The sequence below is a fragment of the Stenella coeruleoalba genome (genome assembly GCF_951394435.1).
Source record: "Stenella coeruleoalba genome assembly, chromosome: 3".
In the NCBI taxonomy this organism is placed as follows: Eukaryota; Metazoa; Chordata; class Mammalia; order Artiodactyla; family Delphinidae; genus Stenella; species Stenella coeruleoalba.
In genome coordinates, this window is record NC_137148.1 from 127,040,227 (window position 1) to 127,064,239 (window position 24,013).

At 46.1% G+C, this 24,013-nt stretch overlaps 1 protein-coding gene across 3 annotated transcripts in view; it reads left to right on the forward strand.

The window, feature by feature from the left end:
• Positions 1-24,013, forward strand: part of SLC36A1 (solute carrier family 36 member 1) — a 167,319-nt gene that overhangs the window by 37,047 nt on the left and 106,259 nt on the right. For 2 of the 3 annotated variants that reach the window (XR_013827640.1, XM_079917163.1), the window contains exon 10: positions 4,774-4,943. Coding sequence is in view for 2 of the 3 variants with exons in the window: in XM_079917163.1 (XP_079773289.1) it covers positions 4,774-4,943 (170 nt within the window). In the remaining variant the exon portion in view is untranslated. Of the gene's footprint in view, positions 1-4,773; positions 4,944-14,781; positions 16,664-24,013 lie in introns of those variants that run through there. The other variant, XM_079917162.1, reaches the window with a different exon arrangement.

The following is a 24,013-nucleotide window of genomic DNA, read 5'->3' on the forward strand; positions in this document are numbered from 1 at the left end:
TGTCCATTTTATTGGCATAGAGTTTCTTGTAGTAATCTCTCATGATCCTTTGTATTTCTGCAGTGTCAGTTGTTACTTCTCCTTTTTCATTTCTAATTCTGTTGGTTTGAGTCTTCTCCCTTTTTTTCTTGATGAGTCTGGCTAATGGTTTATCAATTTTGTTTATCTTCTCAAAGAACCAGCTTTTACTTTTATTGATCTTTGCTATCATTTCCTTCATTTCTTTTTCATTTATTTCTGATCTGATCTTTATGATTTCTTTCCTTCTGCTAACTTTGGGGTTTTTTTGTTCTTCTTTCTCTGATTGCTTTAGGTGTAAGGTTAGGTTGTTTATTTGAGATATTTCCTGTCTCTTAAGGTAGGATTGTATTTTTATAAACTTCCCTCTTAGAACTGCTTTTGCTGCATCCCATAGGTTTTGGGTCACTGTGTTTTCATTGTCATTTGTTTCTAGGTATTTTTTGATATCCTCTTTGATTTCTTTAGTGATCTCTTGGTTATTAAGTAGTGTATTGTTTAGCCTCCATGTGCTTGTATTTTTTTACAGGTTTTTTCCTGTAATTGATATCTAGTCTCAATGCATTGTGGTCAGAAAAGATACTTGATACAGTTTCATTTTTCTTAAATTTACCGAGGCTTGATTTGTGACCCAGGATATGATCTGTCCTGGAGAATGTTCTGTGTTCTCTTGAGAAGAATGTGTATTCTGTTGTTTTTGGATGGAATGTCCTATAAATATCAATTAAGTCCTTCTTCTTTAATGTATCATTTAAAGCTTGTGTTTCCTTATTTTCATTTTGGATGATCTGTCCATTGGTGAAAGTGGGGTGTTAAAGTCTCCTACTATGATTGTGTTACTGTCGATTTTCCCTTTTGTGGCTGTCAGTATTTGCCTTATGTATTGAGGTGCTCCTATGTAGGGTGCATAAATATTTACAATTGTTATATCTTCTTCTTGGATCAATCCCTTGATCATGATGTAGTGTCCTTGGTCTCTTGTAATAGTCTTTACTTTAAAGTCTATTTTGTCTGATATGAGAATTGCTACTCCAGCTCTCTTTTGATTTCCATTTGCATGGAATATCTTTTTCCATCCCCTCACTTTCAGTCTGTGTGTGTCCCTAGGCCTGAAGTGGGTCTCTTGTAGACAGCATATATACGGGTCTTGTTTTTGTATCCATTCAGCCAGTCTGTGTCTTTTGGTTGGAGCATTTAATCCATTTACATTTAAGGTAATTATCGATATGTATGTTCCTTTTCCCATTTTCTTAATAGTTTTGGGTTTGTTATTGTAGGTCTTTTCCTTCTCTTGTGTTTCTTGCCTAGAGAAGTTCCTTTAGCATTTGTTGTAAAGCTGGTTTGGTGGTGCTGAACTCTCTCAGCTTTGGCTTGTCTGTAAAGGTTTTAATTTCTCCATCAAATCTGAATGAGATCCTTGCTGGGTAGAGTAATCTTGGTTGTAGGTTTTTCTCCTTCATCACTTTAAATATGTCCTGCCAGTCCCTTCTGGCTTGCAGAGTTTCTGCTGAAAAATCAGCTGTTAACCTTATGGGGATTCCCTTGTGTGTTATTTGTTGTTTTTCCCTTGCTGCTTTTAATATTTGTTCTTTGTATTTAATTTTTGATAGTTTGATTAATATGTGTCTTGGTGTATTTCTCCTTGGGTTTATCCTGTACGGGACCCTCTGTGCTTCCTGGACTTGATTAACTATTTCCTTTCCCATATTAGGGAAGTTTTCAACTATAATCTCTTCAAATATTTTCTCAGTCCCTTTCTTTTTCTCTTCTTCTTCTGGGACCCCTATAATTCGAATGTTGGTGCATTTAATGTTGTCCCAGATGTCTCTGAGAGTGTCCTCAGTTCTTTTCATTCTTTTTTCTTTATTCTGCTCTCCAGTAGTTATTTCCACTATTAATATCTTCTAGAGAATTTTTATTTCATTTATTGTGTTGTTCATCATTGTTTGTTTGCTCTTTAGTTCTTCTAGTTCCTTGTTAAACGTTTCTTTTATTTTCTCTATTCTATTTCCAAGATTTTGCATCATCTTTACTATCATTATTCTGAATTCTTTTTCAGGTAGACTGCCTATTTCCTCTTCATTTGTTAGGTCCGGTGTGTTTTTACCTTACTCCTTTATCTGCTATGTGTTTTTCTGTCTTCTCATTTTGCTTATCTTACTGTGTTTGGGGTCTCCTTTTCACAGGCTGCAGGTTCATAGTTCCCATTGTTTTTGGTGTCTGTCCCCAGTGGCTAAGGTTGGTTCAGTGGGTTGTGTGGGCTTCCTTGTGGAGGGGACTAGTGCCTGTGTTCTGGAGGATGAGGCTAGATCTTATCTTTCTGATGGGCAGGTCCACGTCTGGTGGTGTGTTTTGGGGTGTCTGTGGGCTTATTATGATTTTAGGCAGCCTCTCTGCTAATGGATGGGGTTGTGTTCCTCTCTTGCTAGTTGTTTGGCATAGGGTGTCCAGCACTGTAGCTTGCTGGTCGTTGAGTGAAGCTGGGTCTTGGCGTTGAGATGGAGATCTCTGGGAGATTTTTGCCGTTGATATTACGTGGAGCTGGGAGGTCTCTTGTGGACCAGTGTCCTGAAGTTGGCTCTCCCATCTTAGAGGCAGAGACAGCACTGACTCCTGGCTGGAGCACCAAGAGCCTTTCATCCACACGGCTCAGAATAAAAGGGAGAAAAAATAGAAAGAAAGATAGAAGATAAAATAAAATAAAGTTATTAAAATAAAAAATTATTAAGAAAAAAATTTAAAAAGTAAGGAAAAACAAAAAATCGGACGGATAGAACCCTAGGACAAATGGTAAAAGCAAAGCTATACAGACAAAACCACACACAGAAGCATACACATACACACTCACAGAATAAGGAAAAGGGGAAAAAGTAATAAATCTCGCTCTCAAAGTCCACCTCCTCAGTTTGGGATGATTTGTTGTCTATTCAGGTATTCCACAGATGCAGGGTACATCAGGTTGATTGTGGAGATTTAATCCGCTTCTCCTGAGGCTGCTGGGAAAGATTTCCCTTTCTCTTCTTTGTTCTCACAGCTCCTGGGGTTCAGCTTTGGATTTGGCCCCGCCTCTGCGTGTAGGTCGCCTGCGCATGTCTGTTCTTCGCTCAGACAGGACGGGGTTAAAGGAGCCGCTGCTTTGGGGGCTCTGGCTCACTCAGGCCTGGGGGAGGGAGGGGTACTGATGCGGGGCGATCCTGCGACGGCAGAGGCCGGCGTGACGTTGCAGAAGCCTGAGGTGCGCCGTGTGTTCTCCCGGGGAAGTTGTCCCTGGATCACGGGACCCTGGCAGTGGTGGGCTGCACAGGCTCCCGGGAGGGTAGGTGTGAACAGTGACCTGTGCTTGCACACAGGCTTCTTGGTGGCTGCAGCAGCAGCCTTAGCGTCTCATGCCCGTCTCTGGGGTCCGCGCTGATAGCCGCGGCTCGCGCCCTTCTCTGGAGCTCCTTTAAGCGGCGCTCTTAACCCGCTCTCCTCCCGCACCAGGAAACAAAGAGGGAAGAAAAAGTCTCTTGCGTGTTAGGCAGGTCCAGACTTTTCCCTCGACTCCCTCCCGGCTAGCTGTGGTGCACTAATCCCTTCAGGCTGTGTTCTCCCCGCCAGTCCTCTCCCTGCGATCTGACTGAAGCCGAGCCTCAGCTCCCAGCCCCGCCCGCCCCAGCGGGTGAGCAAACAAGCCTCTTGGGCTGGTGAGTGCTGGTCCGCACCGATCCTCTGTGCAGGAATCTCTCAGCTTTGCCCTCCGCACCCCTGTGGCTGCGCTCTCCTCCGTCTCTCCGAAGCTTCCCCGCCCCCCGCCCCGCCCCCCCGCAGTCTCCGCCCCCCCCGCGAAGGGCTTCCTAGTGTGTGGAAACTTCTCCGCCTTCACAGCTCCCTCCGAGAGGTGCCGGTCCGTCCCTATTCTTTGTCTCTGTTTTTTCTTTTGCCCTACCCAGGTACGTGGGGGAAGTCTGAGGTATTCAGCCAGCGTTCAGTAGATGTTCTGTAGGAGTTGTTCCAGATGTATATGTATTTCTGACGTATTTGTGGAGAGGGAGGTGATCTCCGCGTCTTACGCTTCCGCCATCTTGAATCTCCTCCACCTTGTATTTTTAATTGTTTTTATTTTTGAAAGGATATATGCCTGTGCAAAAGACTCCAGATGTTCAAAGGGCATACAGAAAATGTTAAGTTTCCACTTGCCTCTCTAGGACCCCAGTTTTACAATTTTCCATTTCAGGGACAACCATATTACCAGTTTCTTACGTTTCCTCCTGAAGATGTTTGGTGTATGTAAGAATGTCACATGTATGTGTGTGTGAAGGGGAGTGCTTTTCCCTATTTTTCCTTTTTTTTCCTTTTTTAGACAGTTGGTACCATACTGTCGACACTGTACTGCTTCATGCTTTTTTCACTTCATCATATATCGTGGAGCTCGTACCACATAAGCGCCCGGAGTTCTGTCTCCTACATTTTAACATTTATATGGGAGTGCCATGATCTATTTAACCAGTTCCCCGCTGATTAACATTTAAACTCTTTTCAGTCTTTCAGACTTAAATAATGCTGCAGCAACTTATTTTTTATGTAAGTGTATGTGCGCATGTGTAAGTATATCTACAAGATAAATCCCTAGACCTGAAATTTTTTGTCCAAAGGACATGTGCGCTTGTAACTTGGATAGATATGGCCAAATCACCTTGGGACTGTTTTGCACTCTCATTGCTGGTGTATGAGCGTACAGAGCCGGCTCTGAACGTGTCTCACCTCTCTCTGCAGGCTGTACCAGTCAGTTAAGCTGCTCTATTCCATCGGCATCTTCTTCACGTATGCCCTCCAGTTCTACGTCCCGGCCGAGATCATCATCCCCTTCTTCGTGGCCCGTGCACCTGAGCATTGCGAGCTGGTGATAGACCTATCCGTGCGCACCATGCTGGTCTGCCTGACGTGTGAGTAGAGGACAAGATCATTGCCTTGTCTGTTTTCTTCCAGAGGGCATCGAGTCGCCAGGGCTTTCATGAGAGAGAACTTGTATCATAGTGAAATGGCCAGTGCTGTGTGAGCAGAGAACTTGAGGTGCAGTGTCAGCTTCAGAGTTGAGGCACGTCCGTGAAGGGAGTGAATTGATTATAGATGTGCTCTAAAGGACACGGGAATGGAAACGGTGCTTTATTTATAGATATGGCCTAAAATGCAATGACGATGGTCATAATTCATGCTAAACATGTGCAATTACTATTCCGTATGAAATATGGCAAAAGTTTAAAAGAGAGCCATTTAACCCATATGCATAATGAGTACTATAGGTTACTTTGATAGCAGGTGTATGTTTGTTTGTTTTTTCAAATAATTGTGTTTCCAATGTGACAGTCTATTCCTTGGATTTCATTTTGAGACTGCTTGATACTATTCCAGACACTTTTGGATGTTGGTCTTAACTAAATTGTGTTTCTTAGAAAATTTCTGTTGATTAACATAGGTGTTTGACTTATCACTTTGTGTTTTATTCCTCTTCCCTGACCACACACCCAGGAGCGTGAGTTGAGAGACGAGATATCATCCTATTTGTTCTTAGTTAAAACTGGTATAAGTTCAAAAATAAAAATAAATTCTTTTTTTTTTTTTTGGAAGATTCTGTGAATTGATAGAATAGAGAATCCTTGAATAAATTGGTCTGTAATATCTAATTTAAATTTCTAGGCGATTTGCAGTTCCTTTCCAAATTGAATGCTTGAATCATAGATTTCCCTTCTTGGCTGTGTTTAAGTTTTTTTTTTTTTTGGGAAAGAAACGTCTTTCCTTATTATATTGAGACTTCCCTGGGACTTTCTTTAAATTATCCAGTCCGAGCCTCTGTCTCTGGAGTAAAGATAGTTCTATGTGATTTTTTAACTAGACCAGAATGGAATGTTTTAGGGATGAATGATGTGAATGTTGTCTAGCATGCACTCATAGTATGGAAAGTCAGAAATGAGTTTATTGGTTAACTGTTAGCAAGAGGAGGACAGGGAAGAGGCTGTCCATCCTTACCCAAGCAAACGTGGGGATCAGACTAGTGCCCATCCTGGAATGGACCTCCTCAAGCCACCTGCAGTTGTCTTCCTGATATTACTTCTAGGGCAGTGGGTGGAAGCTCAGCATCCTGGATCTGCGTGGAAAAAACTCACTGGAGCTGAGGAACTAAAGACTGTCCCTTGACCTTAATCTTGGGCAGCTCTCCTGATGAAGATTTCTTATAGGGTGGACCTGGGTAGGACCGTGGGTACCTTGGATTCCCCAGCCCCAGAGAGCTGATGGCAACCAAGAATCTGACTTCTTGTAGCCTTTATTTGACAGCCCATTCCGGCTCTCTCCTAGACCAGCCTAGAGAAACAACCCACTGGCTGCAGGCCACTGCTGCCCCAAAGCGACTGAAAGGAAGGAATGTGATATAGCTTGCTTTTCCAGTAAATTGCCTTAATGTGTGATAAGATAGGATGCTTAGACTCTTCTAGATTTTACTCCTGTCTCCTGCTGGCAACTCTGGAGGCTTTGATCAAATATGTATGTTTCCTCTGTGGATGGATTAGCTCTGAGTGTTGAGGAGACAGCTTGCACGTGAAAAGTGTTCATAATGTCAACTCTCAGGGCCCTGATTCTTGAATGCAAGGGGCATTGGAAGAAAGGATAGGGATAGCTCAAATAACGGGCTTTGTTTCAGAGTGGTTCCTCGGGAGAAGGTAGGTCTGTCTGGGTACAATGTGCTGTCTCTGCTGGAAGAGCTGGGGCACTGAGCTGGCCCTGACTCCTCTCACCGCCCCATTTTCTTCTCAAGCCTGGCTTAGCCTCCGCTACCATATGTCGCGCTTCCTGCCAGGTTCCTCTCTGCTGCGCCCCGCAGGAACCAGCAGTCTCTGATTCACAGACCTCATACTATCCTTAGATGCCTCTTGGTTTTCGCTTTGCTTTTCCTGGCACTGTCTGTGGGTCTCACCTCCCTTCTACAGTGTGACTCTCAAATGACGTGAGCCGCTTTTGATCTTCAAGCGCATTGGGTTGTTTTTCCCTTCTTCTGTGGTCGCTTGTGACTTAGCCTTACATTGTCATCCTTTTAAAGGGTGCAACCCCTTCATCTCCCAGCCCTAGGCTTCTCTTGCTTTCCCTGGAGACTGTGAAGTAATTGTGGGATTCAGGAGAGGCATTTTACTGTAGCACCAATTTAATTGCATTTATCTGAGTACATTTGTTTTTGTTCCTCTGTACCTTCAGATCCTTTTGCAGAAGGTTAATTGGTATATGATTTTAGATCTTTGATATAACTGATTGTTTTCAATTATACCTATACATTTTAATGGCAGCTCATTTTATTGCCATTTTGGGGATTTTCTCGTCATTTTCTCAACTTTCTCTCCTCTTCCTCACCCTCATCCCCAAGGAAAGCAGGAGCATTTGGTCAGCCTCATTTTTTTTTCCACTTGGAATTCAACCGTCTCACCACTCTTCCCCATCCACCAAAGATGGTTGTGCCTACTTTTTTTGAAAAAATAAATAAATTTATTTATTTATTTTATTTTGGCTGTGTTGGGTCTTCATCACTGCACGCGGGCTTTCTCTAGTTGCAGCGAGTGGGGGCTACTCTTTGTTGCAGTGCACGGGCTTCTTATTGAAGTGACTTCTCTTGTTGCAGAGCTTAGGCTCTGGGTGCCCGGGCTTCAGTAGTTGTGGCACACGGGCTCAGTAGTTGTGGCTCACGGGCTCCAGAGTGCAGGCTCAGTAGTTGTGGTGCACGGGCTTACTTACTCTGAGGCATATGGCATCTTCCCGTACCAGGGATTGAACCCATGTTCCTTGCGTTGGCAGGCGGATTCTTAACCACTGTGCCACCAGGGAAGCCCTGTGTCTACTTTTTGATGCTTAATTTCACACTGTTGGAGAGGAGAGGAAAAGAAAATAACACACGTCAGAGACTGGTGCTCATTTTCTTATGATTTCATGTGGGACAGTAGTTACTTCCAGTCTGTATGTTTGGACATGCAGGCTTAGCAGGCCACCTTATGTCCAGAACTTGTGTAGAAGGGGCTGGAAGAGGCTGGCTCCACCTGAGGGTAGCCGGGGCTGTACGAAGAGTAGTTTCTTTGGATTCCTTGAGGCCCTAACCTGTCCTTCAGTGGTTCGAACTGATTCTCTGTGGCATTTGCCACTTGAAACATTTTACTTCAGTTAGGTATGAGAATGTCACAAACCTGTTATTGAAGATAGAATAACAACAAAACCACCTCAATTAAGAAGCCTGTTTAGAATAGAATGTAAAACATGCCAAGCAGCCAGACCCTTTAGAGCATGAAGCTTCCAGGTCTAAACAAAGTGGTTTTTCAATGCCTTTTGGCCGTTCACACGTCTCAGTCTTGCAGCTATAAAGAAAAAGGGCAGCAGCATTAATACCTGTACACTGTGCCCCCTGTCCCCACTGCGGGGATGGTTGTAAGGCTTCAGCTTCTTCATCTGTAAGATATGAAGGGTATCCGATCGCCTCATGTCTAAAATTCTGTGATGCTGCACAACTCCTTTGAGCCTGATTTTAAATTTCTACCAAAGTATTGCTCGAAAAAAGAAAGTTAATGTAAAAACACCTGAAGACTGTCTAGATCTGGAGTAAGTAAAAATGAAATTCCCAATATCCCAGTGACTTAAAATAATTTTTCTTGCATTTTATCTTCTGTGTTAATCCGCATGGGCGCTTTTTTTTTCTTTTTTAAAATTTTATTTATTTTTGGCTGCATTGGGTCTTCGTTACTGCGCGTGACCTTTCTCCAGTTGCGGTGAGCGGGGGCTACTCTTCATTGCGGTGCATGTGCTTCTCATTGCAGTGGCTTCTCTTGTTGTGGAGCACCGGCTCTGGGCACACGGGCTTCAGTAGTTGCAGCAGGTGGGCTCAGTAGTTGTGGCTCGCAGGCTCTAGAGCACAGGCTCAGTAGTTGTGGTGCACGGGCTTAGTTGCTCTGTGGCATGTGGGATCTTCCCGGACCAGGGCTTGAACCCGTGTCCCCTGCATTGGCAGGCAGATTCTTAACCACTGCTCCACTAGGGAAGTCTGTCATGGGCGCTTTTTACAAAAAGTTGCAATTCTAGTGTACATATAACTTGGCCTTTTGCATTTTGTTTAAAATTACATCATGAATAGACATGTCCTTCATAAATATTTTTATGACCGCATGGTATTCCATTTTATTGATGAATTGTATTTACTAAACTATTCCTTTAATGTTGGACGTGTAAGTTGTTTCCCGTGCTTTTTGTATTATTTTTAAAATTTATACTCCCACTAAATGAAATTGTATATCCTGTCCAAGGCTGCTATTAATTTAAAGGCAGATTTCTAGCAATTTAAGAGTCCCATAGGTGGGCCTCACCAGGGTTGATCATAATAAATAACAGTAAGCACTTCTGGACACGGGAGCTGTAAGTGTCCAAGGAATTTCTGTCAGTGCGTGTTTGTCTCTCAAGTGCTTGCTCTCCTCTTGTGCGTAAGTCAGCTCTTTCTGCTGCTGGTCTACAACCACAGGCTCCAGAATCCCAATCAGCTCCTTCTCTGAACATGGCCATTGGCCTCCTGCTGCTTCAGCAGTTAAAGTCACATTCTCAGTGTTTCTTAACCCAAAGGGAAGATGTTTTGTAATACCACTGGAGCCCTCTTCACTAATCATGTGGTCTGGTTATCCTCAGGGCCCCCTTTCTGTTCATGCCACAGCTGGGCTAATGCAGAGGTCTGGCAACTGCCAGTTGGGAGTTTGTGGGCTTCCTCTTTGCATGCGGTGCTCTTTTCGTGGGGAAGTAGGGATAGGGTGTCCCCAGTTGGCTGCTTTCTGAGATCTCAGCCTTCTTGGGTTTCTCTTTCTAGAGGGCTTTATTTTAACTCATGGAGTAAAGACATTCAGTGCTGGAAGAGGTTTTAGTCGCTCCTGTATCTTTCCCAAGTACTGATTCCCACCTATAGAATTAGTGAAAACTAGTTTGTCCCATTTTGCCTTGTAGGTAAACAGATGCCTTGGCTAGTGAGCCCTCAGTTTGGGCCCCTTTCTCTTCCTCTTCCCCCAGTGTATTAGCGGGAGGCTCACTCTTCCCACCTTCTTCCCCCATTATCTTTCTCCAATGTCAGCCTGTATTTTGGTTCAGCTAAATATCCAGTCCAGCTAGGACAGGAAGACAGTGCTCCATTTGCAACCCTGTGGCCCTGGCTTTAAAAGAAAAGTTTTTGCCCTTTTAAAAATATTTCTATTAAGGATATTTTTGCTAAACATACTTATCTTGTATATCTGTTGTAGTAAAAACAAGAACAAGTATTTAGATTGCTTTTTAAAGTCATGATGAAATGGAACATCTCCGTCCAATCTGAGAAAAGATTCTGATCTCACAAGCTTCTGTTTCTGTTTTCACTTAATTCTTATCAGAGTGGAGCACGAGTGACTTCACTTAACTCGTATCATGAAGTACCCATCTGTCCTCCGGGCTAATACGAGAGAGGGAAGGGGAGAAAGGGAAGGGAGAGGACAGACTGTCAGAGCTGGGAGGGCTGGGCAGGTCCTCTGACTTATCTCCTCCAGGGGCTCATTGCCTCTGCTAAAATCCTCCCTTCTCTTGAGTGGGCTGGAGCATCCTGGGGACCAGGAGGAATAACTCACACTCCCTTTAACGGTACAAAAGCAGGCAGGCTAGAAGCTACGTTTTTGGCCCAACCATGTGTTCTTAGAGCGGAATCCCGTCTCTCCGCTGTGCCACTCTGGAGCAGCACACATTGCTTCCCAGTTGACAGTGAGTTGAGGGACATATCCCAGAACACATTCCTACGTGACTAAATCTACATTGCACAGTTCCTTAAAATTTCAGAGTCGAGTGTGACTTGAGTGATCGTCCAGTGTTAATACAATCACCATACTTCATGGGTACGTGAACTGAGGCTCAGAATAGGAACTGATTTCCCCCCCAGGTCACACACAGCCTACTACTGAGCAGGGACGGGTGATGCTATTAGCTGACATGTATGAAGCACTTGTTATGTGTGTAGTACTCTAGGTTCTTTACGTGAATGATCTCATTTGACCATCCCTTTTTAGCAGTACGGGAGATGAGTCTTAAACAGGTTAAGAAACTGGCTGGTTAGTGGTGGATTGGAGCCTAGGTTCTGAGTCCAGACCCTTAACCACACCCAGGCTTAGGTCTGATGGCTGCCTCAGCTGTTTCCACCCCACTGCTCACCCAAACTGGAACATCTGGAGCCACCACTGTGTGGTTAAACATTAGGCAGAGAGAGACCCAGACCCCAGAGAGGGCAAGTGTCTTATTCCAGGTCACACAGCAGATCAACATTTGTTGAGCGTCAGGTTATCCATGATGAGAATGCCGTTTTGTCATCGGCCTACAGACACTTCACTTCCACCTTTCCTCCATATTCAACCCTGAAGGTTTGAGGGACATCACCAACTCTATTTAGAAGTAACTAAAGGCTGAAACAGACTATTTTTAACTTGCAGAGCAAGTTAAAAGCTTATCCTTTATTTAGACTTTCTGAAGGCTTCAGAACAGTGAGGGTATTCGTGGATAATTGCCATGGTGGTTGAATATAGAAGAAAGAAAGAGGAAGGGATTGCCCCAGGGCTATAAAACCCTGGGCAGCAGAGGCAGATCTGAGACTCATTTTCCTTGTACCCCCTTTTGTTATCCAGGCTTCAAAATCCTTGTCTGGTGTCCTCTACAAAGCAGAGAGAGGTCAGGGCTGACCTGTACCGGATTCCCTACCACATGATTGTGGTGCATCCCTGGGAAAGCTAACCCAATATCAGACTCCCCCAGTTCTTCACAGACAGGATCTTTCCGCCGATCAGCCAGATCCCCTGTTCTCCCTCCTGCTGCATGTATCATTCTGTATTTTCTTTTTTGGCTGCATTGGGTTTTCGTTGCTGTGCATGGGCTTTCTCTAGTTGCAGTGAGCGGGGCCTACTTCATTGCGGTGCGCGGGGCTTCTCACTGCGGTGGCTTCTCTTGTTGCGGAGCACAGGCTCTAGGTGCATGGGCTTCAGTAGTTGCAGCACGCAGGCTCAGTGGTTGCAACATGCGGGCCCTAGAGCGCGTGGGCTTCAGTAGTTGTGGTGCTTGGGCTCAGTAGTTGTGGCTCGCGGGCTCTAGAGCGCAGGCTCAGTAGTCATGGCACATGGGCTTAGTTGCTCTGCGGCATGTGGGATCTTCCTGGATCAGGACTCAAACCCGTGTCCCCTGCATTGGCAAGCAGATTCTTAACCACTGCACCACCAGTGAAGTCCCATTCTGTATTTTCTTGATCATCAGGTCTATGATGTGACTGCAGCAGGGGCTTAAGGTCCTGGACTCTAGTCCCAGCTCTGTCACTTTCTATCATTTGAATTCTTTGGACCTTTCCTTCCACAGGGACCATAATAATGTGGAGTTCCGTACCTGTGGAGCGGAGGGAAATTCAGCTCAGTGGATGCTTCCCAGTGCTGTCTACTAGACACTAGACGGTCTGTGTGATGGGAGTGTTCTAGGTGTGCTGTCCCAGACAGTAGCCACTAGGCACAGGTGGCAGTTGAGTCCTTGCAATGTGGCCAGTGTGATTGGAGAACTGAATTCATTTAGATTTAGATAGCTAGTGACTGCGGCGTTATCGGACAGCACAGCTGCAGAGTGAGTGTAAGACAGGTGACGTGACCCTGCTCCTCCCCTGCTACATCCCGGCTCCCAGCATGCCTCTTCCTTTGCCGCATGGAGTGGTATTCCAGTTTAAAAGTAGGTGTTTCTCACAAAGCCTGGCCTCTAAATGCAGCCCACTGCTTTCGTCTGGTGCTCAGCCAAAGAAGCAGCGATCGATTCAGGCAATCCATCTGGAGCGTAGAAAGGCTATATGGGACTCCGGCCAATACAAGACGTTCTGGTCTCTCACCACTGTGATGCCTTCCTCAGAGCAATTTAACTACATTTCTGCTTTATGAAATGAAGTGAGAACTGAAACCCCCGTGTCTAGTGTGAGTCTCTCATAGGGATCAGTGAGGTAGCAGACGTGCCCTGGATCACTGTCTCAACGCGCAGGACCTCCGGCTGGAGCCCCGCAGCGGGGAAGACAATCCATCAGAATACATTCGATGACTAACGAGTTAACAATGCACTTTCCATAAGCAACAAGATGTATACTAGTGATGAGTAATATTGACTGTATTATGTGCCTGGTGTACACCAGGACTCTAGTTAAGTACCCGTGTAATCTCCTCTGATCATCGCAACATCTCTGTGACGTAAGAGCTTTTTGTATCCCTGTTTTGCCAACAAGAACGCTGGGAAATAGAAAGGAGCCATGTGTCACTCAAGGCAGAGCCAGGGTTCACACACAAGTGCCTAATTCCAGAGGCCATAATCCTCAATAAACCTGTGAAACATTGGCCTTCACCCCCAAGCTGGCTGGTGGTACAGGCGCTGGTGTGCTCTGCAAGCCGATGGCGTTTCCTCATGTGGCCCCCACTCATCTTTTTTTTTTTTTTTTTTAAGCCAAACACATCAGGAGCTTTTTTGTTTCAGGCAATAAATCCGAATGGCAATTCAGTTTCTTTTTTTTTTTTTTCTTAAATTTATTTATTTATTTATTATTTTTGGCTGTGTTGGATCTTTGTTTCTGTGTGAGGGCTTTCTCCAGTTGTGGCGAGCGGGGGCCACTCTTCATTGCGGTGCGCGGGCCTCTCACTGTCGCGGCCTCTCGTTGCGGAGCACAGGCTCCAGATGCGCAGGCTCAGTAGTTGTGGCTCACGGGCCCAGTTGCTCGGTGGCATGTGGGATCCTCCCAGACCAGGACTCGAACCCGTGTCCCCTGCATTAGCAGGCAGACTCTCAACCACTGCGCCACCAGGGAGGCCCCTCTTTTTAAAAAATATTTATTTATTTATTTTTGGCTGCACTGGGTCTTAGTTGCAGCACGCGTGATCTTTGGTTGCAGCATGCAGACCTCTTAGCTGCAGCATGTAGACTCCTAAGTTGCGGCATGTGGGCTCTTAGTTGTGGTATGTGGGAACTAGTTCCCTGACCAGGGATCAAACCCGGGCCCCCTGCATTGGGAGTGGAGTCTTACCCACTGGACCACCAGGGAAGTCCCCCCCATTCACCTTTATCATCAGTTGCACCTTGCTTGTGTACACCTGGGCTGAGTTTCAGGTGTGGGAGCCACTGGTTTGTCCTGGCACAGGGACGCAGTCATCATGGGGGGCCTTGCTTCTGAGGTTGGCCTACACACAGACCTGCTTCTCCTTTCCCTGTGTGAAAACGCTCTGTGCAATGGGGCTGATATGGGATCGTTCCAGAAGAAGGAGGGTTTTCTCCCCGTTTCGTTTCTTGTCATTCAAGTAGAGTGGTTTGTGTTGGAGGTACCCTCAGTGGTAAGAAGATGAGCAGTCGCTTAGAAAAGGTTCACCTCCTCTTCTGCTCTCCACTCGCTCTCCTTTGGTAGGACCGGGTTACCCTGGAATGTAATTTGGTTCCTTTTCCTCAGAAAGGTGGAAATCAAGGACTGTGGCAGGTGAAGTTGGGAAATCTGGTTTCCAGTCCCAGTTCTGCCATCCTTGCTGTGAGACCCGGGTCATGCCACATCTCCGGGCATCAGTTTTCTCATCTGTGGAATGAGAGATTGGACTGGATGATGTCTCAGCTTCCTTGGAGCTCTCCATACTATGAGAAGAACACTTGCTAAATTTGCTGAACAGTGAGGCGGTCTCTCTCAGCTCTGGGCAGTCATCAACAGGCGTGTCCTCTCTCCCACAGGCGTCTTGGCCATCCTCGTCCCCCGCCTGGACCTGGTCATCTCCCTGGTGGGCTCCGTGAGCAGCAGTGCCCTGGCCCTCATCATCCCGCCCCTCCTGGAGATCGCCACCTACTACTCAGAGGGCATGAGCCCCATCACCATCGTCAAGGATGCCCTGATCAGCCTCCTGGGCTTCGTGGGCTTTGTGGTGGGGACGTGTGTGACCCTCTACGAGCTGATCCAGCCCAGCAGCGCTCCCATCTTCGTCAACTCCACCAGTGCCTTTGTATAGCGGGCTGGGTGCGTTCCCTGCACCGGCCCACTCCGCCCTGTATGTTCCCCAGCACCTGGCCCCAGAGCCTCAGGTAGGGTCCAGGCTCTGGGGAGAGGCAAGGTTGCCATCCATGTACCCTTACCTGGCACCTGGGTTCCCTGAGCCAGATAGGGTTGAGGGCAGGGTAGAGAGTCGGCAGCAGATATGTGGGAGGTACCTCTAGGGGCAGTGCCATCTCTGTTCATTTGTACTTATTTTAACCCGGAACTTTTCAACTCTTTTCCCTGATCACGCCTTCCCCCCTTACTGCCTGCCCTTCTCCTTCTGACCCACCTCATCCAAATTATTCCTGTTGCACAGCTCACTTTATTTAAAAATTTTAATGTCTCTCACCTCATGTGTTCTCCTCGCCCGGGCCAGGCCTAGATGATGTCAGTGGAAATGCCCTTCTTTATGCCCTTGCCGGGCCCATCTCTTATCTCTCTCCCAAATATTTTACCTCAATATTTTCCTACCTGTTCAAGTCTTCACCTCGTAGTGGAGCCTACCTAGTAGTTTAAAACCAGCTGCCCGAAGCTGGAGTTTTTAGCCTTTCCTGTCTCTGGCGTGCTGTCATCCTCGGCGACACCTCCTCTTCTCCGGTTTCCTCGTGTGGATCACGATACTGTTATGATCTTAGTTGCTGGAACTCCTGGAAGGTACCAAGTGCTGCCAAAGTTGAAAATATTTATATTTTATTTAAAATCAGCCTTTGTTTTTAGACTCCGTCTCTGGATCTGGGACTGTTGTGAATTGTTCCTTCTTCAGTAAACCCTTGCTCGGCTTCTCCCGCTGAGAAGAAGCTTAACGCAGGAGATGTCTGCTTAGACCCTCCGCACCCTTGGCCAGGGACTCCAGAGATTTTCATCAGGATCATCAGAGTGCGGACCTTTGTGGGGCACCATGGACCTTGCCTCCCGTTGACCAGCCAGATTTCCTACTGAGAAGACATGAAGGACTCAGGAGATGTTTGCCGGTGCACAAGGCCGAGGGGAAGGACGGACACGTGGGGTGTGTTTCTCTCCATAGGAGGCTTAGAAAATGGCTGCGTTGTGCATTCAGGCCTGTTTGCCAGCCTCAGCCCCTGACAGACAAGCGTCACGGCAACGTCCAGGAAGACACCCAGACTCTTGCCATGGACAAGAAGACGAGGCCAGTGTGCCCAGAGCGTGTGAGATTCAGTTCGTAGAGTTTGCAGCAGCTGGTCCGACACTACGAGTGGTGCTCAGTTGTTTACAATCCCCAGAGGATGAGGAGGATGGGCAGAAACAGTGCCCCGCCCCAAGCTGCCTCCAGGACCTGGACTTCCAATGGTTGGGGCTTCGGTCTCCTGTGTTCTAAACACTAATCATGCCCTTGTCTCTGCCCGCCCGCCCCCCAACCCCCCCCCCCCCTCCCCGCTCCACCCCCCCATGCATGCCTCCCTGGGTATCAGAAAAGAAACAGCCTCAGGGCTGACTCACCTCAAGGTCGACCTTCGGGTTTGGGAACAAACTGCCGAGAAGGCAGGGGAAGGTCCCTTGCCTTGCTTTCGGCTGCCCCGTCTTCCCTCTTGGTGTGAGAAGTATTGCAGAAGGGTGTTCATTGACTCTCCATCTCTTGAGCTGTGTGTGTGTGTGTGTGTGTGTGTGTGTGTGTGTGTGTGTGTGTGTGTGTGTGTGTGTGTGTGTGTGTGTGTGTGTGTGTGTGTGTGCGCGCGCGCGCGCGCGCGCGCGCGCTCCCCTGCATATATAACAGGGTTCTGCTGTCCTCTACCCCTGCTACCAGGCTCTTGCCTGAAAGTGGGGAGAACAGCACCACTTTATCAGGGGTTTTGTTTTTGTATTTCACCAAAGTTCCTAGGGGCTGTGACTCGCCCTCACAGCCCCAGCTTTTTCTTTCTCTTCTGTTCCAAAGCCAGATTCTCTCATTGCAGTGACTCCTGGCCCACCTAATAATTTATTCACTTAGGAAGATGCAGTCAGTGGTGATTTGTCTCCCTTAGGAAAGTGACACTTTCCTACATCCTTTCTGCTCTTCGGTGGTCACTCACAGGTGCTTACATGACCAGGGTTCTAGCTGGAGGTGGCAGCAGCCCTGCCCTCTGAAGGCTTTCCCTGCCCTCGGGCTTTCTCAGTAACTTCTAGTACCAAAATGTAACTTCAAGAACTGTCAGCTCCTCTTTGCAAGCCCCATCCAGCAGTCTTTCCAGAGTGGTCCTGAGAGTTGTTTTCAGCGGGAAGGTGCAGGCCAGTAGAAGGGGATCAGATGTGTAGCCCACCCACAGCTTCCACGGCGGAGGCTCTGGGCACTGCTAGAGGCAGTCCTCTCCAGGTGGGTCTTGAGACCCGGACTGTGATGCTGGGACCTGAGGACTGGGTGGCACAATACTGAGGTCCTCTGGCCCCAGGTCTCTTGCTTCAGAGCCCCTGCCCAGGGAAGGTGGTGCATAGGAGAGACAGCTCTAGCCTTGGGGCTTCGGGAAGCTAGTTTGGCCTGGCCTGCGTCCTGTTCAATTGCTTTCCCGTGCTTTTGCTGCTTTGACAGCCCGATGGCATGGCTGCTTCAGGAGACCTAGGCAAGGCGGACCCCATGGGGACCTTCCGGCTAGTGCAGTTGCACAGCAATGAGGTATCGAGTAAAGGGTCGGCCAGAGGTCGTAGTGGAGGAAGCCCTTCCTCTTCTGGAAGCAGCCCGCGGGGCCAGCTCAGGGAAGCTTACTCCTCTGCTGCCCACGGGGCTGCTCAGTCAGGGGGCCCTCCCTGCTTTCCTCCCAGTGCTCTTAGGAACCAGCTGCCCAGCCTCTTCCTGGGCCCTGCTTTAGTCTCTGATGAGAAAGCCCCAGCATCAGTAAGAGACTGATTGGGGAGCAGCAGAGCGAAGGCTTTCAGGAGTGTGAGGCCACACCTGTCAGACCAAACCAAACCATGGGGCTTTCTGGCCCACTGCTGTTGGGCTCTGTGTCCTCCTCCAGTCTCCCCAGGGCAGCCCCAGATTCCATCGGCCCAGAGGTAGCTTCTCAGAGCCCCTTGTTCTGTCCTGCAAATGCCGCTATTGGGAGCAGGTTTCCAACTCCCTGTAGGCAGTATACCTCTCCTTAAATGTAGGTTCTTGCTGGGAACAGCATGACCTGGCATCTACTATTCCCTTTTTCCTAGAAGTTGTACCATTCACAAGTGGCATTATTTATATTTATGTTGTGCTGTTGTCCAGCTGCTAGGAGCCCTTCATCTGCACAGAGGTATGTGACTGTGTGGCATGTCTTAGCCTAGAACCTGCCGCTTACACCCTCCTTCTCTGTCACTGACCTCTCCAGCCAACTTCACGGGCTGAGGCTCACCGTTCACTCTCTACCCCCAGGCAAACAGGTACATTAGGAAAATCCTTTCCCCCTCCCTGTTCACCTCTCTTTTTTCCTAAAATGTCTCCCTTCCTAAATTGTAGAACATCATCTGTGTTTAACTACGTGTTCACCTCATGCTTTTTGGAAGTGCAGTCTCAATTTATGTCTGTTTACAGCTCCCTCTCTTCACTATTCACCGCAAGGGGGTCTGTATCAGTTTAGTTCATGGCCGATGGGACGTTAAGGCGAGACCCGGCATCGGCCCCGCTCAGAACACAAAGCTGCTTTGTCACGGTGGAAATAAAAAATGTAAGTGGCATGACTTGGTGTACAGGAGTCGGCTCGACGTCCGCCTTAGAATTAATTTTTTCAAAGTACATTACACGTCTCCAAGGGGAAAGGAGAGTGCTTTGTCTTTGAAATCACGGTCAATACTTTTTAGACAGTCCTGCTGGTTGCAAGGCCGTTTGCTCTCACAGCATCTGCCTGTGGCATTTCTTCCCTGTCCTTGTACCACTGGGTCCTTTCCTGGCCAGGAGACATAAACGGTGCTGATCTAAGGTTGCCAGAGTTGCAGTGGGGAGTGAGGGTGCCTGTTGTCAGCCGTGTTCTTTTGTTTCAATCAAGGTGGTGCTGTAGAAGTGATTTTGTTTTACTGAACAATAAAATCATGTGGCTCTGTTGTAGAACATGTCAGTGGATGTGTGAATAAGAGGAATATGAAAAACTACCCTCCAGCAGGTCTTGATAACAAGACAGTCCTGTGTATGTTATGTGCCTGCGTTGGATGTGTGTTTCCCGCATGGTATGTATAGAGACGTGGATCATGCTGGAGCTCATGGAAGATCTTATTTTGGGTTCTGCACACGATTCATGTGTTAAACTTTTCCTTAATAAATGAATTTTATTTTTGATGTTTGAGAGGTTGCAGTCTGTGTCCTTGTTTTCACTTTTTTTTTTTTTTTCTTTTTTTTGGTCACTCAGATCCCTTTACTAGATGTTATGCCAAAATGTTTCTGGTTTATGTCACAGAGCTCATCCAGGGGTGCAGTGGGAACAGCAGAACCATCTGTGGATGGAGAGTCCCCAAGAAAGGGCGGTAGTTATTTTTCTGTTAGACAATCCTGCCCTTCCTAAGTGTGCTCCTGCTTCTCTCAAAAACTTGAGTAGGAATTCTCAGCCCCCTCTGTGTGTGTCAGATGACCACCCAGGACAGTTGTGATGGTCAGTTTTAAGTGTCATGGTGGTTGGGCGATTGTATTGAATAACCCAGTTATTCAGTCAAACACTAACGTAGGTGTTGCCTTGAAGATGTTTTGTAGATGTGGTTAATGTCCACAGTCAGTTGCGTTTAAATAAAAAGATTATCTTCAAAATGTGGGTGGGCTTTGTCCAGTCAGCTAAGAGGACCTTAAGAGCAAAACTGAGGTTTCACTGAGAAAGAAATTCTGCAAGACTGCAGCATTGACTCCTGCCCGAGAGTTTCCAGCTGCTAGCTGGCCCTGTAAATTCTGAACTTGCCACCCTGCACAATCACTGAAGTCCTTGAAATGTCTGTCTGCCTGTCTGTGTCTCTCTCTCTTTCTCTCTGTTTCCCCCTCTTTGTCTCCCCCACCACCTCCTGTATATATGTAAGTATGAATATCTCCATCTTAACTCTTTCTGTGTCTCTGAAGAACCTGACTGATACCAGAGGTAACACCTACCTTTCTGGAAGTGACAAGATAGATTTCAGGACATGCAAGAGATGACTCCCTTTTTGTCACATTTAAGAGGAAAAACAAGGCCATCCAAGCTGCCCCTGAGATGATTTGAATACTGATCTTCATTGGCTGACTAGATTAGACTTGTCTAAAAGCAGAGCCCTCAAGGAACACTGTTGAGGTGTAAAACTTTACTGACAGAGGAAGGTGGGGAAAGTATGATGACTGTTTTCTACGATCAGTGTTATTACTGGAACTGGTGGTGGGTGGATAGGGGGGGTCAAAGGCATTCAGTGACTGTTCCGGGACACCAGCCAGCAAGGGGCAGAGTCCGGATATGTATGCGAGCCCTGTGGTTGCAGAACCCAAGCCCTTCCCAAGGCAGTGGCTGCCTTGCCCTCTTTGTTGCAGCCTCAGGAGGGAGGGCCACCCTTAGGGACTATTGAGAGGGTTAGAGAGAATGTTATAAAGTACCTGGCATGAAGGGCTTATGAAACATTTTATGAAACATTAGCTGAATTGAAGAAAACCAAGACTTAGAGGAAAGCAGTTTTACTTGTTTTTTTTCTTTTTTTTGGTTATGCATTCATTATAATCTTGTCTTGCTCACTGGCTTTGGGCAGAGCATTCAACCCTTCTTAGACTGTTCACCTCTTCATGTTTTTATTCCTGCTCCTGTCTGTACATAATGCCATAATCCCCCCTTCCAGGTAACCAAGGCCGTCAAGGTAAGCCCACTGCACCTGCACGGACATAAATTGAGTGACAGGGTCTGGATTTGGGTCCTAAGTCTAGCTAGGGCATTTTGCCAAGTAGGCTGGCTTCCTCAGACCTAGCCCATTGCAGACATGTGCCAAGAAACTGTGTCTTCAACTGGTACCCTTTACTAGACCCTTGGCCTTTGGTCTCCCCCGCCTCTTTTTTTAAAAAATTGGGGAATAACTTACCTAAGTCACCTGTTTTTTAAGTGCACAATTTGATGAGTTTGGGCAAATGCATGCCGACCACCATTTCAATGAAGATCAGAATGTTTCCTTTACCACCCAAAGGTCCCTTGTGCCCCTCTGCAATCCCATCCCCATGCCACTCGGCCCTTGGAAACAACTGAACTGACTGTAGTTTTGCCTTTTCTAGAATGTCATATAAATGGAACGTTAAGTATGGTCCTTTCTGTCTGACTTCTTTCACTTTGCATAATGCTTTTTATATTCACCTCTGTTGTGACATGTATCAGGAGTTTGTTTTTATTGCGGAATAATATTCTGTTGCGTGGCTGAACCGTAGTTTATTTATTTACGAGTCTTTGGACATTTGGGTTGCTTCCAGTTTGGGGTGTTATGAATAAAGCTGCTATACATATTCACGTACAGATATCTGTGTGGACATACGTGTTTATTACTCTTTGGTAAATACCTTGGACTGGAATTGTGAGGTTGTGCGGTTAAGTGTATACTAACTCTGTAAGAAACTGGAAAATTGCTTTCCAAAGTGGATGTACCATTTTGGATTCTTAGCAACAATTTGTGAAAGTTCCATTTGCTCCATATCCTCACCAATACTTCATATTGTGGTTTTTAAAATTTTACCCATCTTAATGGATATGTAGTAGTACCTCATTGTGATTTTAATTTGCATTTGCCTAATGACTACTGATGCTGTGCATCTTTTCCTGGGCTTATTTACCATTGGCCTTTTTTTAAAAAAAAAAAAAACTTTTATTCATAGACAACGATTGTCTATGTAGAAATGCAAAGTACAGAAATACAGAATAAAATTTACCGCTAGAGACAATTAGCTCATTCACAATGATGTGCAGCCATTACCACTAGCTAATTCCAGAATATTTTTATCACCCCAAATGACAACCATATACACATGAAACACTTCCTATTCCCCCCTGTTTTAAAATGTACCTGGGATTTGTTTTAATTAGGTATGGTAAGGCACACGGAAACAGATATGACTGTCACAAAGGATGAAGTTTTTCTACTCACAGATCCACAGAAACAGGAGGCAGAGCCACATGGGGAAGTGCCAGGGGTGATCCGGAGGCAGAAGAAGAGAGGGGGAAATGTGGGCAGGAGCCTTTATTGAGGTTTTTGTGGGAAAGGCAAGGCAGGGCAGGGTTAGCAAACTGAGCAGACTTAGGGTTAGATAGGTAAACACTTTGAGCAGCCTGGGCTGTAGAGGTGGTCCCTAGTTGTCCATAACTGGTCCTGGGGTGATTGAGACTGTGTTCCAGACTGATTACATGAGTTGGGTTGGGGTTTGCGCTCAGGACTGATTGATTTGCATTTCAAAGGGATGTCCTCAGGCAAGCTGTTTGATTTCTCCAGGAGTTAGCTGACTCTGGGAGGAGCAGTCCCCCCTCTGGGTCCACAAGGCCCTAAGATGTCAAAGCATCATAAAATACAGAAACCATGATTAATACACCCCCTCCTCCTAACCCCTAGCGGCTACTAATCTGCTTTCTGTCTCTATGGATTTGCTATTCTGGATATATCATATAAATGGAACCATGCAATATGTGACCTTCTTCTCTGGTTTCTTTCACTTTGCATAATGTTGTCAAGGTCCATGTTGTAGTATACATCAGTATTTCATTCCCAGGCAGCAAGCATGAGGCTGTTTTCTGTTTCTTGGTTTTGTTACTCGATGTAACCAGCATCTTGATCACCTTGTCTCCTCCTCCTTCACCTTCCTCTTCATCAAGTTGACCATTTTCCTTCTTTTCTTGGTTCCCAAGTTCCCTGATTCCTTGGTTCTCTGGCCCCCTGGTCTGTCTTCTTTAGCAAGGTATTCATTCAAATAATTTTCCTCCTTTAAAATTTGGTTTTTAAAAACATTAAGCTTTTTATTTTGAAGTAATTATAGATTCACAGGAAGGTGCAGGCAAATAGGGAGATCCAGTGCACTTTTCACCCAGTCTCTTCCAGTGTTGACAGCTCGCATAACCACAGCACATTATCAAAACCAGGAAATTGACATTGGCACAATCCTTAGCGCTCATTCTTGTTTCTCCAGTTATATATGCACTCGTTGGAGTGTGTGCATGTTCGTGTATGTGTGTTTGTGTGTGTAGCTCAGCAGTTTTATCATGTGTGGCTTCTTCTACTGCAATCAAGATGCTTAACTGTACCATCACCGCAAGACTCCTTCATGCTACCCCATTACAGACACATCCATGCCCTGCACCTTCCCAACATCCCCTAACCCCTGGCAACCACTAATCTGTTTGTTCTTCATCTCTGTCATTGTTACTTCATGAATGTTCTATAAATGTAATTATACTCTGTGTCCTTTTGAGTTTGGCTTCTTTCACTCAGTGTAATTTCCTTGAGGATCATTCATGTTGGTGCATGTATGAAGCGTTCATTCCTTTTCATTGCTGAGTAGTATTCCATGGTATGGATCTACCACAGTTTGTTTATCCATTCACCCATTGAAGGAAATTTGCATAGCTTCCAGGTCTGGCTATTACAAATAAAGCTGCTGTGAATACTCATGTACAAGTTTCTTTATGAAGATAAGTTTTTATTTCTCTGGGATGTTATGTCAGTACAATTGCTGGGTTGTATGGCAAGCCCGTTTTTAGTTTTAAAAGTATTTTGCAAACCATTTTCCAGAGTGGCTGTACCATTTTACGTTTCTGTCAGCAATGTGTGAATGATCCAGTTTCTTTGCATTCTTGCCAGCATTCGGTGATGTTATTTTTTATTTTAGCCATTTATCAGACCTTGTAAATGTTTTGTTAGATTTATACCTAAGTATTTAATTTTCTTTGGAGCAATTGTAAATGGTAATGTGTTTTTTATTTCAGTTTCCACATGTTCATTGGTAGTATATAGAAATGAAATTTATTTTTGAGTGTTAAACCTGTCTTATGACCTTTCTGCACTCACTTTGTAGTTCTG